Source organism: Protomyctophum bolini (genome assembly GCF_963924005.1).
Source record: "Protomyctophum bolini genome assembly, chromosome: 19".
NCBI classification, from domain to species: domain Eukaryota; kingdom Metazoa; phylum Chordata; class Actinopteri; order Myctophiformes; family Myctophidae; genus Protomyctophum; species Protomyctophum bolini.
Window position 1 is genome coordinate 18,281,217 of NC_137880.1, and position 17,963 is coordinate 18,299,179.

The 17,963-nt window shown below is 41.0% G+C and overlaps 1 protein-coding gene across 1 annotated transcript in view; it reads right to left on the reverse strand.

Annotated features, from left to right (window-relative positions):
• Nucleotides 1-398: 398 nt before the first annotated feature.
• Nucleotides 399-17,963, reverse strand: part of vsnl1a (visinin-like 1a) — a 30,595-nt gene continuing 13,030 nt past the window's right edge. The window contains exons 3-4 of the mRNA XM_080790537.1: nucleotides 1,964-2,179; nucleotides 399-1,075 (exon numbers count right to left, since the gene is read on the reverse strand). Of these exons, the coding sequence (XP_080646663.1) occupies nucleotides 878-1,075; nucleotides 1,964-2,179 (414 nt within the window). The 3' untranslated portion in view covers nucleotides 399-877. The remainder of the gene's footprint in view (nucleotides 1,076-1,963; nucleotides 2,180-17,963) is intronic.

The following is a 17,963-nucleotide window of genomic DNA, read 5'->3' on the forward strand; positions in this document are numbered from 1 at the left end:
ACCATGTTTCTTTGATAAGGCTTCCGTTAATTTTACAGGATGCACATTGAGGAAATTTTAAGGCAGAACCTAAAGACATGCAAATTAACTATATTTACTTTTTGTTTTGTACAAGCAGGTGTTTGGGTGGAAAAGTTGGACAGATGCTAATCCATCTCTTCGTCTATCCTGGGCTAAAATTTGGACGATGGATGAACTCTTGTAAATTAGTGTCTTTATAGGAAACTGGTTTGGTTGACGTTACTCAATATCATGAATCACATACTGTATAACTAGCATCAGTAAACTCTGAACAATAAGTAGAGTAGCAATAAATCTTTAATGTAGCACATTACCGATGCGCAAGCTCCAGTTGAATGAGACTGTATGGAAAATACTTTGCACACTTCACATTTTGGCAGTTGATCTTTAAATAATTCAAATATATTATTCATATTTATATATCTATATATATATTTATATATTTGTGCAAGGGCCAAGGGGTCAATATGTAGGGAGAGAGAGAGAGTGTGTGTGTGTGTGTGTGTGTGTCTGTGCGTGCGTGCGTGTGTGTGTGTGTGTGTGTGTGTGTGTGCGTGCGTGCGTGTGTGTGTGTGTGTGTGTGTGTTTCAAGTGTCAACGTGCAACCCGCACTTTTCCATTCGCACACTGTATATGTTACGTGTTGATCTTTTTATAGCAAATAACATTCTCATGCACACGAGTGTTTCAAACACAAGAAGCGGATCCATTGAAAGGTAGTCCAAGCATAATATATATATTTTGTTTTGTTTTTTGTTTTTTTCAGTGGAAATATAGCTGCAAACTGAATGGAACATGAAATTCTCGCTGTGCAGTCTGTGGTGGCTGTGGGGGAGGGCTTGCTTCGCCCTCCGGCCTATTTCTGGAGGTCACACTGCAGCAGTAATACGATGGAGGGGTCGCTCTTGGCCGCCTCCTTGAACTCCTCCAGCGAGATCTGGTCGTCGTTGTTCTTATCCATCTTGGAGAAGATCTTGTCCACCCTCTGCTCTGGCGTCAGGCCATCTTCGTTCATCTTCATCATGATCACGGTGCCCACCATCTTGTAGATGGCCTGCAGGAGAAGACAAGAGGGAAGCGGTGGGTTGAGATTTTGTACTGTTGTGTTGTTCTTATTGAACTTTTAATGTATGTTATTTAATTAACTCTTTCAGTAAGTAAAGGATTCCAAGAATTTGGTTACTGGGTGACGTTAAACACAAATTTTAACAAAGAGTATTTTGTGTTACTCGCCAGTACAGCTACGAAGAAAATTATTTTGGTTAACTGGAAATCTGAAAACTCACCTTCACAGAGACACTGGCACTAGCTCTCTCTCTCTCATACTGTACTCCTGAAAAGATAGCCTGCTACTTTTGACAAGATCTGGGGTAGGTTCTTTGAGGTTCTACCTTCAATATCTCTGGGTGGATTTTGTTTTATTTTTATTTATTTATCCAAGTTGATGTTGTCAAGTGGTGTTATGGACAATACAGAGTAGTAAAGCTGTGTAGTTTACCCCAACCTTTCTGGGGTTGGGGTGGGGGGTGGGTAGAGGGATCCCTTTTTTCAGTTTTCTTTTTCTTTTTGCTGTTTTTTGTTTTCTTTGTTGAGTTTGTCTTGTCTTGTTTAAAAAAAAGAAAATCATGATTCTGTGGTTTCTTCTTTCTTTAAAAAAAAAGAAAGAAATAGCAAAAATATACAATCTACAATCTCACAAAACGTTGTAGGGCTTATGTTGTTCAGTGAAGGAAATTTACAAATGTATTAGATTTTGAGATATCTTGTGTACAAAGATTTTGGCCTGATGGTGGTGCTAGAGATAAAGCAATGGCTCAACAAAAACACTAGGGTTCATCCTCTGATGTTTATAAAGCTTTTGATATATTCAACTGATCAATCTATCTTTAGGACCCATGAGGTTGCATTTTACACCCTCAGAGTCTATATCTATCCTCCATACCTCGATGATCTCCAGCATTTCCACCCTTGTGATCTTGCCGTCTCCGTCCAGGTCATACATGTTGAAGGCCCAGTTGAGTTTCTGCTCGAAGCTGCCTCGTGACGTGATGGACAGAGCGCAGATGAACTCCCTGAAGTCGATGGTGCCGTCACCGTTCTTGTCAAACGTCCTGAAGGCATGCTGGGCAAACTTTGACGCATCACCGTACGGGAAGAACTGGAAGATGGAGAAAGAAGAGGAGGATGTTAAGTGTTTGAGTTATTCTTGGTGCAGTACTCTCTCTCACACACGCACGCACGCATGACACACACACACACACACACACACACACACACACACACACACACACACACACACACACATTTACAAGGTGCTGTACAGAATGCATTCAGCTAATCCCGGACAAATACCCACACACCCTTCAGGGGTACAAGTAACAGCGTCTTCGCCATATTGGTGGCTACCGATAGTAGAAGAGATTGCACAGAATTTTGTAAGCCGTTTAGCTGCTTTTTTTGGCATCCCAAGTTGTTGGAAGCCTCTTACATCCAAACTACCTGTATGTACATGTCCTAGGCTGCCGAAGATAAACACTAGTAGATTGCACCTATAGCCTAGCTCTATGATAGTCTGGAGGAGCAGCTGATATTTAATGACTTTGGTCATAAAGGCCACTTCAAGAATGAAAACTGATCTATTCTCTTCATCGACAACATCTGGTGTGTTAGCAGAGATATTTTCAGTACAAAGTTGAAACATGGAAGGTTTGACACAGGAATGTTTGTAGGAATGTCTGTAGATTCTCACAGACAAAATGTTTAGATATGTTCTTTGTTATGAGATCAACTATTCTGTTGTGGCGTGCTATGTAAATTGTAAAGCCCTTTATAGGCATAACAGCCACAGCATGTGTGGCATAGTTTCTGTAACAAGCCCTGTGGTGTGACGCAAGCAATGAGGTGCATGGGTGGAGGGGGACCAGAGGGAAAGGTTGAGTTTGGTGGGAAGGATCTGAACCTGGCTTTTACTTTATACATACCAGTATTCATAATTTAGAGTTCAGATATATGCTGTCTAAGCAAGTGGGATAAGTTCATACAAACAAGCAGAGTGAGTCAGGGACGACGGGTTCAATGGGAACAATGACTCCAGTGAATGATAAATGATACCACTACTACTACCATTACAACTACTACTACTGTATGATAAATTATACCACTACTACTACCATTACAACTACTACTACTGTATGATAAATGATACCACTACTACTACCATTACAACTACTACTACTGTATGATAAATGATACCACTACTACTACCATTACAACTACTACTACTGTATGATAAATGATACCACTACTACTACCATTACAACTACTACTACTGTATGATAAATGATACCACTACTACTACCATTACAACTACTACTACTACTGTATGATAAATGATACCACTACTACTACCATTACAACTACTACTACTGTATGATAAATGATACCACTACTACTACCACTACAACTACTACTACTGTATGATAAATGATACCACACTACTACTACCATTACAACTACTACTACTGTATGATAAATGATACCACTACTACTACCACCACTACAACTACTACTACTGTATGCCACCCAAAGTATAAATAAATGCAAGCAGAGGCACCCATTCTTCATCCTCAATGTGTTACAGCGCGGTTAGATGTCTGCCAGCTTGTGAGCGGGCAGACAGTAGCGTATTTGAATCATTTACTCTGAGAATCGACATTGCATGCCTCAGAGCTTATCAATTCATTTTCATCAATGCTGTCGTGTTGCACATTGCAAACAATGACGTCATGTGTTTATACTGCTGAAAAAGGAAAACCTACACATATAAATACAAAATAAGTTGCATTAATTCATTGTTTGTTTGTTTTCTAAATTTTTATCCCACAATTTTCTAACCCATTTTGCACCCCTGTGAAACGGACTTGAACTCATGTATGAGTGTCCAAGTCGCTCCTTTACACCTGAGGGGGAAGTTTCCCTGGTTGGCGTGGAAGGAACTAGTTCCTTTCCCCTCCATCAGGCACCCTGGCTGACCAGGGGGAGGCAGTTTAGAGACCACAGACCAGGATTACTGCATGTTTCTTTCCCCCCTGGGGGACACGGGGAGAACATGCAAACTCCACACAGAAAGGCCCTTTTGCCAACCCCGCCTCGGGTATGGGCACTGATGGAGAGAACACCCCGCCAGCACCCACAGCATCCCCAGCGGGAATCGAACGCAGGACCTTCTAGCTGTAAGGCGACAGCACTACCGACTGTGCCACCTTGCCCCTGCATTAATTCATTTTAAAGCGCAAATAACATGCATTTTAAAACTGCTTTTAATATTTAATAATCATATTGTCTATGTCCCTCAAAGTTATTTCTAATGGTTTGAGCCTCAATCACCACTCATATAACCAGGCCTTGTCAATTCTTTCTGGACTTTGAAAGCAGTTTTAGCTGCAGTACCACACTGTCCTGAGGTGGAGAGGGTGCTGATATGCAGATTATTTAATATTTGAGTCATTATAATACTCATGCTAGATAAAACCAGGCTTGTTTCCATTCCATGCCAGCTTGGAAAATCAACAATGGTGGACATTGTAAACAAAGTGGAAATGCAAATTTGCAACTGAAGACTGAAGAAAAGGAGGAATTATACAAAGTAGGGTGACATTGATGACATCACGATGAGGCCAAAATCAGTTGAGCTGTTTCTGAGAGCAATTTCCATTAAAACACCCATATGACATGAAGGCCTGATTGTTCAAAATTGGTTATTTGTGGGGATAGAAAACACACATGGGAGCCCCAAAAACACAAAAGAAATTGAAAAAGTTGAATTTTATGTTATAGGTCCTTTAACTTGTTCAAATGTTATCAGGCAGACATACACAGCTATTTCTCAACTGTTTCTATACTGTGTTCAGAGATAGTAAAACAGTTGAAGACCTGTGCAGGCCTACTGTTTTTCCACATTAAATATTGATCAGGAATCAATAAAGAATCAGACCGATAAGCAGAATAGCTAATGGCATTGGTATCAATAAAGTCTGATCAATTCCCATCCCTAAGAGAGATTAATCGAGGGAAACTACCCTGAACATCTAAAACACTACCTAGAATCTATGTATTTTTATACAGCAGTGGTCCTCAGAATGGGGTCCATGGGGCCCTCAGGGTTCCAAATGGACCCTTACAGGTCTTTAACTCTGAGATTGTGCTAATGCAACTAAATGGGTGTCTCGTATATTCGTACACAGAGTTATGGGTGTCCTTGAAGCATACACAGCACTCAGGATGGATTTGACAGTACAGAGAAGGAGACAGAGAGAGACAGACAGCTTGAAGCTGCTGCAGGGTGTTTCACCATGCACCCTGAACAGCATGCTGCAGCAGAAGACTGCAGTCTCCACTTAATACAGAGACAAGAGAACGCCCATAGGAGAAACTCATAATGAAGGCAGAGCAGAGAGGGAGGGAGAAAGATCAACGAGCTGTGGACCCTCTGCTGCAGCGGTGTCATGCAGGGACACGGGGGATGGTAATCGTCACCCCCTACAGTTCGCATTTAACCTCAGAGTCACGGTTTCACCATCCCTGATTAAGATGAGAATAAGCAGAGTAAACATGATCTCTGGTCAGAGCTATAGTCAACAAGGTAAATATAGTCACATAAATCGTGTTTAGAGAGAACAATGCAGTGCCTCAAATAAACTAGAATATGTTCACATTTGTGTTCAGAAAAAAACAATCTTTGAAAAGGTAACGTAAAAAACAACAAGTGACCAAGATAATATAGTATCTGGAATCTGGATAGTAAACTACCAGCTATTGAACAAAGGTGACAATCAGGGATACAAGCAGAGTGAAGTGCTAGTTGTAGGGTTGGATTGTATTTGGATGAACAAAAAAGCAGTTCAAGTCTAGGGTTAGGTCTAAAAATAGACCCATTAAAACCAGGAAAGCATCTGTCATTTTTGCGCTGGCTATAAACAAATAGAAGATATACAAGATCACAGCGCGTCACTTTGTGCCGTGCTGCAAGCTTGTACATCTGCTATTTTTTCAAACTACTGATTTAGAAGGTATTTGTATTTTGTAGAATTGACCTCAGGTCTTAATGGGTTATCTTATGTGATTGTGGTTACTTTTTATACCACCCTCTATTTTGCTCAGAAACCATTATGCCAGCCAGGATGTGTGGCCTAAACTGGGCCACACACTGACCCAAACTGGGGACAACGCAACACAGCGCTCTCCCATGAGTACAGCTTGCCCCTGCCCTTGTATTACCCCACCAGGACTCATCTGCCCAGGATGTCCAGAGGGACAGGAGGCATGTGGAAGGGATGATACACAGGATTCAATTTAGAGAGGAGAGGAGAGGAGAGGAGAGGAGAGGAGAGGAGAGGAGAGGAGAGGAGAGGAGAGGAGAGGGGGAAAATCTCTTTCACAATCTGGCAAGTTATGAAACAAAAATATATTATGTAAAACATTACCGTAAGAGAGAGAGAGAGAGAGAGGAGCATATGAAGGGACTGTGAAATAGAGTACTACTCTCCTGTGAAATTCCACAGGAACAAAAAAAGCAGGTCAATTTGCATCCATTTTACACTGATATATATTAACACTTTTGTGTGTGACGTGAAAGCTTCCACACTGCCCGTATAGGCCACACAGAGAGGACTAAATCGACCGTGTATAATGACAACTGAACATCCAAATTGCACCATTCACGTCTCCTAACACGGCTAAATGTTTTAATCCTGCCCTGATTTATGCCCCATTTGTGGCTATTATTGCCTGTATCGGCTCTTTGGAAACAAGAGACGGCATTAAACACCAGGCAGTTTGTGGATACTGAGTCAGGGATAGGGACGGACAACCGGGCACAGCTGGTTTAGTAAAAGTTTAATGTCAGTGAATGTGTGTGTGTGTGTGTGTGTGTGTGTGTGTGTGTGTGTGTGTGTGTGTGTGTGTGTGTGTGTGTGTGTGTGTGTGTGTGTGTGTGTGTGTGTGTGTGTGTGTGTGTGTAAGGGGTGGCGAGGAACCATGTGGCCAGTTAAACAGTGATGCTACCATAATCCGGAGCCGTGAGACCTCCATTGGCAGGCTCGATCCCCATGCACACTGCCCAAATCATCTTGTGTTTATAAGTGGAACAACATAAAAGCTCTCATGTTCAGATGACAAGCTGCTACCACTACAGATCCACTAGATGAGACAAGAAAAGAGAGGACAGGAAAAGAGAGAGAGAGAGAGAGAGAGAGAGAGAGAGCATGCGGACACGCTTTAATGGAATCATTTGATTCATTTCACACTATAACAACAGTCCGGATAGATTGGGTAGTTGTACAGAGACTCTGCATGGATAGATTGGGTAGTTGTACAGAGACTCTGCATGGATAGATTGGGTAGTTGTACAGAGACTCTGTAGATAGATTGGGTAGTTGTACAGAGACTCTGCATGCGACATCAAGGGACACACAAATATTATTGTTATTATGCCTGCAATAAAACAGCCCTATCATATTCCAACTCATAGACGCATAAACAGATCGCAGGCAGTAAGTATAGTAACAATAGTAGCAGCAACGCGTGCCTATTCATGGTGTAGTGGTTGTAGAAGTAAAAGTATTAGACATTGGAAATACTCAAGTAAAGGACAAATACCTCAACATTGTACGTAAGTGCAGTACTTATGTAAATCTACTTAGTTACTTTCCACCACGGGATATGCCATGCTTCTATCCAGATTACTAGTTGTTGGTCTGTGCTGCCAAATCAAAACAGTTAAACTGGGCTGACATCGCATGGTTTGCCAGCTACTAATCATCCCCTGGGGGTGGAAATAAAAAGGCAGTGAAGAGCCGCCTGTATATACAGTACATTCAGGCACGGTCGGGGAATAAGAGATTGCATGTAATGGGATTAAAATCATCTGATTTCATTGAAATGTAGCTGGAACACTACAGTATATCCAAAGATGTATGTTAGCGCTCATAAAACCTTAAACACGTATGCAGTACTTATAGTTTTACAATCTATTTGGTCCTCTCCTTTTTTAACCTGACTGGTATTGATTCACAAGTGTGAAACGAGTGAGCCAAGCTTCTTCAAAGGAGTCAGGTTACTCCTTTTTGCCCTCTACACCAAAAATCTCTTTATATATCTTATATATCTATATGTTAGGGATTATTATTATATTAACACCCAAGGTTTACCAGTCTTCTGATGCTATACCCTTAGAGTGCATCTTCTGGCTAGAAGATGGACTATAAGTAGTTAACTCAGTGGACAACACCCCCCACAACCTTATTTTCCATGACTTTGAAACCATTTTTAAATATTTTCTAGTCCCAGCTCTTACCAGTAGGGCCGAGCTCTTCAACATTGGAGAGCCTCATTGGGGGCTGGATGGGTTATTATTCTGTGGTCTGACAAAATTAGAATACTACACCTACTTCCTGTTTATAGGCCTACTTCCTGTTTACATCCACTTCATGTTTTCAAGACTGGAACTATGGAATTAACCTTTTTTGAGTTCAAGTTTAACTTTTGGACATTCCTCATTTCATTTTTATAATGTTTTTTTGTTCAAAGCAGTCAGTGTAAAGGCCCGGTACTCTCAATCAACCACCACTTTGGTTAAAAGCTGTCTTGCTTTGCTTTTTGGAGTACAAGACTAAATAGTCAATATGGATTCATGGATTGTTTGATGGATTTCTGGATTGAAGGCAAAAAGAAGAACGGAGAGTGGTAAGAAATAATTAACATGTCATGCTGTCTCACAATGAACTTGGCTGCCTACAGTATGTAAACATGGACATGTGGAACTTATGGATTGTGTCAGCATTATGTATTCATGAAATTATTAAAATTATTCTTTAAATAGATTATAAAATTAATCGATGATCTAATAATAATAATCAATGCCAATATTGGGCATATCATTATAGGTGAAAATCTCTCAAAGACCACTGAAAAAAGAAAATGATCGAGTGAAGGCAGCCATTTTATGTTTTTGATCTGAGGACAATATACCTCCACTGCAACATCGGAAGCTGTTCTCCATTACAGGTGATAAAAATGGCAGTGCTCAGAACGTCCTGCTGAGGGATATGTGTTTGTTGATCTCCATGTTTGAACAAAATGTCAGCAGTCAAAGTTATTAGCTTGAAATCAAGTAAGCTCCTCAAAGGTATTATTGCATCTGCGTGGGTGTGAGTACAACATCAAAAATGAATGGGCTTAGGTGGATCACTGAGTAAGATGCTTCATAAATGCTACCTGACGGTCTCTTCCACAGCTGACCTAGACTCAGTGGACTCATATCTGACCCAAGGTACTTTACTACATGTCCTCTCTCTGCAGTCTTTCCTATCTCTATGTTCCACTGTCTCATCTAAATACAGCAGAAATGGGGGGGGGAAACTATTCACAAAAGAAAGAAACCATCCGCTTAGAACTATTACATTATATGATATGTTTTGACTTTTTGCCTTTATTGATAGATTTTACAGTATTACGACAGGAAATGGGGAGAGAGATGGGGGGGAATTAAGACATGCAGCAAAGGTCATCGGGATCGGTACTCGAACCTGCGACAGTTGGGGGTTCTTGACATGAAAATGTTTGAGAACCACTGATCAAAAGAATGGGAATACACAACTCCACTATGAGCTTATTTCTACTCTGTGTGTGTTGTTTGAGTTGACGCTGATGAAGGTCGGTGGGGTTGAGCGCGTTTTGTTTGCATGACATTTTGATACAATAATGTGGATATGGACTGTCTGTGGGTCTATTCTCTTGACCCAAGCCGGGCAGCCGTCCCAGACAATGACAACAGAGCTGTCACACCCAATGGCCTGACAAGCCAAACACACAGGGAAGCTGCAGCAGTGTAACTATGACAAAAAATGTTCGTCGACTAACTTTTTTGACTGACAAAATACTGAATAAAAACTAAAGGCCTTTTCAGATGGGCAGCGACTGACGCACCTAAATTCATTTTCAATGAGTGGCCTGCGTTTTTTTGTACACGCAGAGAAGTTGAGGGGTGACAATGCAATGGTATTTTGCATTGTATGAGCAGGCCTGTCGTTGATCCAGGCGACAACGTCTGCGTCACATGCTCCCTGTCTGAAAAGGCTTTCATGACTAAAAAACCGTCTGGGTGACGATACACTCGCCATCCCATAATTCTTGCCCTGGACTGTTGCCACAGCGATGCGTGCCTATATTTTCCACTGACAGAGTGCCGCATTCTGGCCATTATTCCACCTCTCTCACCGCTAACTCACATCTCTAAACACACTCAGGCCAAACAGAGCTGATAGAGATAGGCACATCAGCGCACGCGCGCACACACACAGATTACAGTGCACAGATGGATACATAAACACTGCCACTCACACATCTGAGAGGCACACGGCTCATTTGTTCCGTCCCTATCTTTGAGACCTTGTATATTTAAACTTTTATAGTTCAATCATAAATGAATGCCCTACTTTGTCATGCGACAGTGTCACGCAAAAGCAGCAAAAAATTCCGATCTGCAAGCCCATGTAGATCTGCTATTATTTTATTTTTTATAACTTTAATTAGCAGTTTTTCATATAATATATGTACGTACTGTGCAATATATGAAAAACTGCTCATTATTAATATTAATATTGTAAACATGTACACAATATATTTTGCTATTTTTGAAAATGCCAGAAACTGGATTTGATAAATATTGAATAAAAAAACATACATTTTGACTGAGTGCCTGAATAATGACTACATTGGATACATTGGAACACAGGTTCCTGAAAAGTAAGTTTGGACATGCAAGGTTTCCACCCGACAGTGACGCTATGCAACATGGTAGTTACCCTCCACCCACCCCCACTACACCCCATAGATTATTGGTATGGTATTACATGACAGAGAGGGCTTTGACATTGAGGTGTGGAGCCAGAGACTGACATCTGTTCCACCCATGGTCCACAGAGCCTGTGTGAGATTGTCCTTTGAGACATTAGAACCTAAAGATATTGTAGGTCCCCTCTTTTCTCACTGTCAACAGCCTAGGTGGTCGCTTTCACCACTGTCTGTTCATCTCCCTCAAAGCAGTGGTTTTCAAAGTGAATTCCGAGGACCCCCAGGGCTCCTTGAGGGGGTTCCAGCAAAATGATTGATAGTTAGGAACCACATGGACCCTATAACTCAGAGATAGATACATAAGGGTCCAATTGGTTATATTTGAACACTCAGGGTTATGGGGGGATCTGACATGGTCTAATGCAGACCAAATTAGGGGGTCCTTGAAATTAAACAGTTTGAAAACCAATGCCTTACCAAACACCATAATACCAGGCATAGACAAATATGAGCAGAGGATTATAACTTGACAAGATATTTTGCACAGACTCTGGCCGTTGGTTGGGCCAGACACTAGTCCAATGTCAATGTTAATGTTATTATGTTTCGTGCAACCTTTTTCCTTGCAGTGGCAGATGCACTCAGGTCTATTTGAAGACACACGGGGGTTCCTGGGTTGATAACGGTGGCTGTCGCTGCATATGGCTGTATGTTTTGTTGTGCCAAAGCACTGTTTTTAGATGCTACTTCACTGAGAAGACAGGTCTGGCATGACAGAGAGAGAGAAAGAACACATGCATAATCCATTACCGGGATATTTACTGTGTGTGTGTGTGTGTGTGTGTGTGTGTGTGTGTGTGTGTGTGTGTGTGTGTGTGTGTGTGTGTTTGTGTGCGCGTGCGCGTGTGTGCGTGCATCTGAGTGTAGGCATGTTTTGTGTGTGTTATCGCTATCTCATTTTGTCTGCGTGTGTGTGTGTGTGCGCGCATGCATGCATTCATGTATGAGACAAGGCCCATGTGTGCTCTTATATAAACCCTCAGTGACATGCCAGGCAGCCAGAGACCCAGCCAACACACGGTTGCTACTGCCTGCCTCAGGCAGGCACACACACACAGACACACACGCACACAGTAACACACACGCGCATACACACACACACACACACACACACACACACACACACACACACACACACGCACACAGTAACACACACACACACACACACACACACACACACACACACACACACACACACACACACACACACACTCCCTAGCTGCCGTACTGTGCAAATTGCATTCATGATTTGGTTGTTCCTCTCAGCTGTGTTTGTAGTTTATGGAGGACATGATGTCAGCATTCATTTTAACAAATTAGTGGCAATGAATCATTGGTCCTTGCATGTGCTTTCAAATGAAGACTGGAGCCCAAATAAATGCAGTGAATAGGGCTGGGCAATTAACTGACTGGCAAATAACCGACTTATATGCAATTAAAGCAAATAATTGAGAAGCAATGTTTTTTTTAATATATATATATTTTGTAACCCTGTGTTATACTTATACCAGTAGGCTACTATAATATACTTAGTTTTAAATAATCGTGCCATATCGCCCCACCCTAAGCACAAGCACTTTTTGCATTTTGTTCCGTCCCTGTAGGGAGTAGGGACATGTCCCAATGTCAATGAAGAGACTGAAGTATCTCTCCCCATAATTGTATTTAGCTAGTACTGTATTCATGCCATCATCTCTGTCCTCCAAAGTGTGGGTCTATTGACTGATTACTGTGGAATATTAGACAAAAATATTTCAGTCAGGACAACTCAAGAATGGATGGAATAGATATTTATTTATTGAATATAAATGATCAATATGTTTATTATGGTTTGGCGATGAATTGGATCTGCTTTTTAGGTACTCAGATCAAGTGCATCAGTCCCGGCCATAGGGACTCCGAATCCCCCGTACCTAAACAGTAGATCCAAACGACAGGTGGTAGCTGGGGTGCATGGAGGAGGGTGAGCAGGATGTTTGTATACAGCAGCGCAGCAGATATAGCAGCAGCAAGAAAGGAAGCAGGAGGAAGAGTGCAAACCTTCCAGTTTATGTAGCCGGTATGAAGATGGAGTAAGTGTGTGATTGGCTGAGTGAATCTTGTGGATGAGAGTGTGATGCCCAATTAACGGCCGGCAGCGACTGCACTGAGGTTTCCTGACTGAACTTGCTCTGCGCATATCTGTGACAGGCGCGATGTATAGCAAAATGAGAGAAAGGAGCATACTACTACTAATAGTTAAGAAATAGCGATGTCAAAACAAACAACATCAAACAGGGGTGATGTGAGACATCTACCTCAAGCTACTGCAGGATAACAAGGCTACATTAATGCATTCATAGTATATGACCTTCTTCTCTGGTCAACAACTTAGGGTATGGGGTCAATGTGCTCTTGAGGAATGAGCATCTGATTCAGTTTGACGTGCAGGCATTCAAGGACAGAGATGTTTATGGGAAACATAGTTACATCAGAATAGTATTAGAGTGAGTACTCCCCATGCAGACTGACTACTTGTATTAATGCACAGTTTATATACTGTATATATTTGACAAGGAGTACTATGGATATCAACCGCCATTACAAAACACAATATCTTTGACCACATACCTCAATGTCAATATTGTGACCATAATATTGCATTGTGATGATTTTATGTTATTTATTTGAAAATGTTTGAAAGCATAAAATTGGGCTTACAGTAAGCCTAAGTGATTAAAACCAGGAAAAGGCAGATCTTATTATGGAATTATCATCATGATATGATATCCAAAGTGCCAGACGATATCTCGTCTCATATCACGATATTGATATATTGCTAAGCCCCAGAAAAAGTCTCTACTAATTTACTCTACATATTAAAGGGTCTTCCACAGGGGGTCCGGGACCCCTGGGGGGGTCCTCGGCGTTACTTCAGCAACTTGAATCTTAGCATCACTATTCTGGGGAAAACATTCACGAAAAATAGCAGATCTATACAAGCTCACAACGGAGCTTGTAGATCTGCTTGTATTTGGCTATTTTTGGCAGAGCCATCATAGAAAAGATAATAGACAATAAGACAAACAAAAACATTAATTTTCACAACACTGAGGATAGTGCTGTCAAACAATTCTATTCTGTCTATAACATCTATGAAAAAGATGAATCTGCAACAATGTTGAGTTAAAGGGTCCTTGGCATGACAAACATTGAAGACCCGGCCCTAGTCAGAGAGTCAGCCTGATTTCTGAGGTACACCATTAGCAAACAATTCTGACCCCCAGCCAGCACCTCCTTTAACTGCTGTTAATTCCCATCTGGTCGCACTGACACTGCACCTTGACTCTAATTTACCACAGAACAGCAGGGGGAACTTTTAATTTCAGACACATTTCAAACACAAGAGGGAGAGAGCGAGAGAGAACTGACATATCAAATAATAATAATTTCCTTGCCAATCAAATCATCACAAAAGTAATTCCAGCCAATCACTTTTCTGCCCTCACTTTTATCTTCAATATGTACTTTGCTCAGGCAATCAAATCATCGCTATGGGGTGATCATCAGTTAATCACAAGCCAATGTTTGTGTTTACACAAACCCGGAAAGCTGGGCATATAGGAGGGGCTAGCGCCCCTCAAAAAAGGATGAACATGGTACATTTCAAAGTGTAGTTCATTCTATATTGAAACTGGCTACTAGTGACGAGAAAAACAAAAAACTAAATCCCGTCTTTCTTGTCTTTGGCACTCTGAAGAAAAGGTCCTTAGAAGAAATAGACGAGAAATCTCACTTTGACATCCAAAGATTTAAGAACTAAACGTTCCATATAAACAAGAGTTGTTAAGTCATATGATGATATTGGATTGGTGCATAGACTCACACTCACAATCACCCGATCCAGCATTCTATAGGCTGTTTCTGAGGCATTTCTGATACTATTATCAGAAGACCTTTACTTTTAAATGGCTTAGTAAGATAAGTGCAGTGCACCTGGTATGGTTCTAATGGCATCTTCAAATAGCTCATAATCACTCACTTACTCACACACCACAGGACAGGACAGGACAGGACAGGACAGGACAGGAGGAGTCAGGATGTGAAGGAGGGAATGGAATAAAAGGGAATGAAAGAAATAGAGTTGAGACGAGAGAGGGAGGTTAGAGAGAATCAGAGAAAGGAAGAGTGCCGAGAGGTGAGAGAGCTAGATACTAGTTGAAAGAGAGATAAGAGATGGGAGAGATAACAAAAGAATGAGAACCAAGAGATGAGAGAGATATGGTGACTATTAATAGATGCACTTGAAACATTAGGAGAGGGATTATAACTTTGGCTGAAGAATATTTAAAATGTTTTAACACCACATAACCTGCACAATAGCAGAAAACTGTAACATGTACGGTCGCCCCTTTTCCATCTCGCCCAATTATTCTACCTAGCTGTAAATAACAAACATAATTCATGTTGGTGATTATATAAAAGGTATTATCATATCAATTTATCATTGTTAAATTCACTCTGTATATCCACGGGCATAATAGCATGATGATGCCATTACAAACATGGGCCACATGGAAGAAATGTGTTTAATAAAACGAAATTAACTGCTAGAAGGTCCTAAATTAACTTAATTAAGCAGTCACCATCTCTGTTATTCTTTCTTAATTTTACAGAGTATAGAGATCGTATCTACTATACGATCAAATAAATCTGTATACATATCATTTCAGATTTCAGAGAGGGAGGGAAATACTAAATTAACTGTTAACTACATTAAAACATTTTGCGGGGGCGAGTTTGTAAAGGGGCGAGTCATTCCAGATAACAGAACACTGGGCAAACCCTTACTGCACATACCACACACGGACAAAGCTCACAAAATACAACCGCTTTTCTCTGGATGTATGCTCTACAATAAGTCTACAATGCATCCAGAGAAAATACTGCCCTATTGTCACAAGAATAAGCAGAGGCATTTTCTTGAATGCTTGCGTGTCTACGTTCGTAGTAACTGGCCATGAATTTCATAGAATCCATGAAGGCCATGGCTGCCGTGTCCCTTCGGTTTGGCCTTATGCCCCTCCTCTGCCTCTTTCCTGTCAATATGTTTTAGTGTCTTTTTTTAAAGATTTATTTGTATGCCTTAATTATGGATAGGACAGTAGGCTGACATGAGAGATGGGGAGTGACACAAAACAAAGGCCGTCGGGATCGGGACTCAAACCTGCAAAATCGTAGCTACATCGTAGCCAGCGGTCTGGGCCTTTTTATTTTGTGTTTTGTTGACATTCTGAATTCTTATTAGGAAAAATCAAGAGAAACTCAGTGCACATACTGTAACCAGGAATGGGTTTAATTTCAAGCCTGGACACACACACACACACACACACACACACACACACACACACACACACACACACACACACACACACTCACACAAGAGCTTGTAGATCGTCTATTTTCAAAAGACTTTTAATAGATTTTGAACTGACATTCTGCACTATGAGTACTTTTACTTTTACCGGACTTTTACTTGTAACATAGTATATCTATATTGCAGCATTGGTACTTTTACTTAAGTAAAACATGTGAGTAGTGTTTTTCCTCTCTCTCCGTTCCTGTTCCTGACTGCCATCCCCCTCACTTTGGTCTAGTCTAGTGAAGTGTGAAGGGGGGGTAATTAGGCCTGGCCTCATGTCTCTCTCAGTTTTTCAGCAGCCTGGGTGCCAGACACTGGGTTATAGAAATGTTGATATTTGTTCAGGCGACCAAAAGCCAATAATGGATTTGTCTATCAATTTGGCACTGATGCAATGTAGAGCAGTGCATTGGTCGATCCATTCATTTTAGTAGTCTGGACAATTGGACCCGTTTGATACATTTTAATTCTCATAGATCAGTGGTTTTCAACCAGTGGTCTGGGGACGAGTTGGTAACCAAATGAACCCTTATACATCTTTCATCTTGAGAGTGTAAGTCCATTTGGTTTCATTTTACACTTTCAAGAGTTATATTATTGCATTACATCTGCATCACTTAATTTACAAGAAGTCTACACAATTAGAGAATGTAGAACAATTGTTATTTTGATCGTTTGGCTGTTATCTGTCCTATAGTAGCATAATACAGCATGGAATTGTGGACAAAATCTTTAGTTTTTGTTTTGTCATCAATTGGTGGTCCGTGGCTCAAATGCCAAATAAATAATGGACCTTGATATGTAAAGGGTTGAAAACAACTGTCATAGAGCACCGAAGTCTGACGTCACTTTCAGTAGAGGGCGCCAATACACAGGTTCATGTATTTTTTTATTTGCAGTGAAATCTCCATAGGACGATTTTAGGTCGCTTCATATAAGAACTGTGTTTGAAAAAAAAAACGACCACCCCGGCTCAGGGGAGTGGCTGTGCGTCGTTAATGATGTCCATTCATATTTGATACAGCCAGTTTCTGGAGAAAATGGAATTAATGTGGCCGCAAAAGCCTTGAAACTACATATAAAGGCAATGTCGCTGCTAATATACGTCACGCCCAGCTGTCAACACATTGCGTTCCTGAGATTCCTTGTTGACGTAAGCTCAGCTGGTGGTGACCCGACTTGTACTAACCACGAAACATTAAATATCAATAAAATAAAAATAAACTTAATTAACATTCAGTTTCTGTTGTGGCTGCGTGGGCAGATGCAGCCACCCGCCTACCCGGAAATGTAGTCTCTGGGTTGTTTGGCTCGTTTCTAATGCTTTTTTTGTTACTCTTTGGGTATATTTGTACATTTCCACCTTCAGTCGATGCTTCATATCCATATGAGTGAAAAGGCAGAGGTGATTGGTTTATTTTTCAAACACAGTTCTTATATGAGGCGATCTAAAATCCCCCTATGGAGATTACAATGCAAATAAAAAGTAGACAAACCTGTGGATTTACGCCCTCTACTGACAGTGACGTCAAGACTTCGGTGCTCTATAGATCAGTATAGCTTTCATGCGAAGAGCAGTGACCCTATCTTGAACCCCTTTTTTAGGGTAAACTATACTGTATTTGAAAAT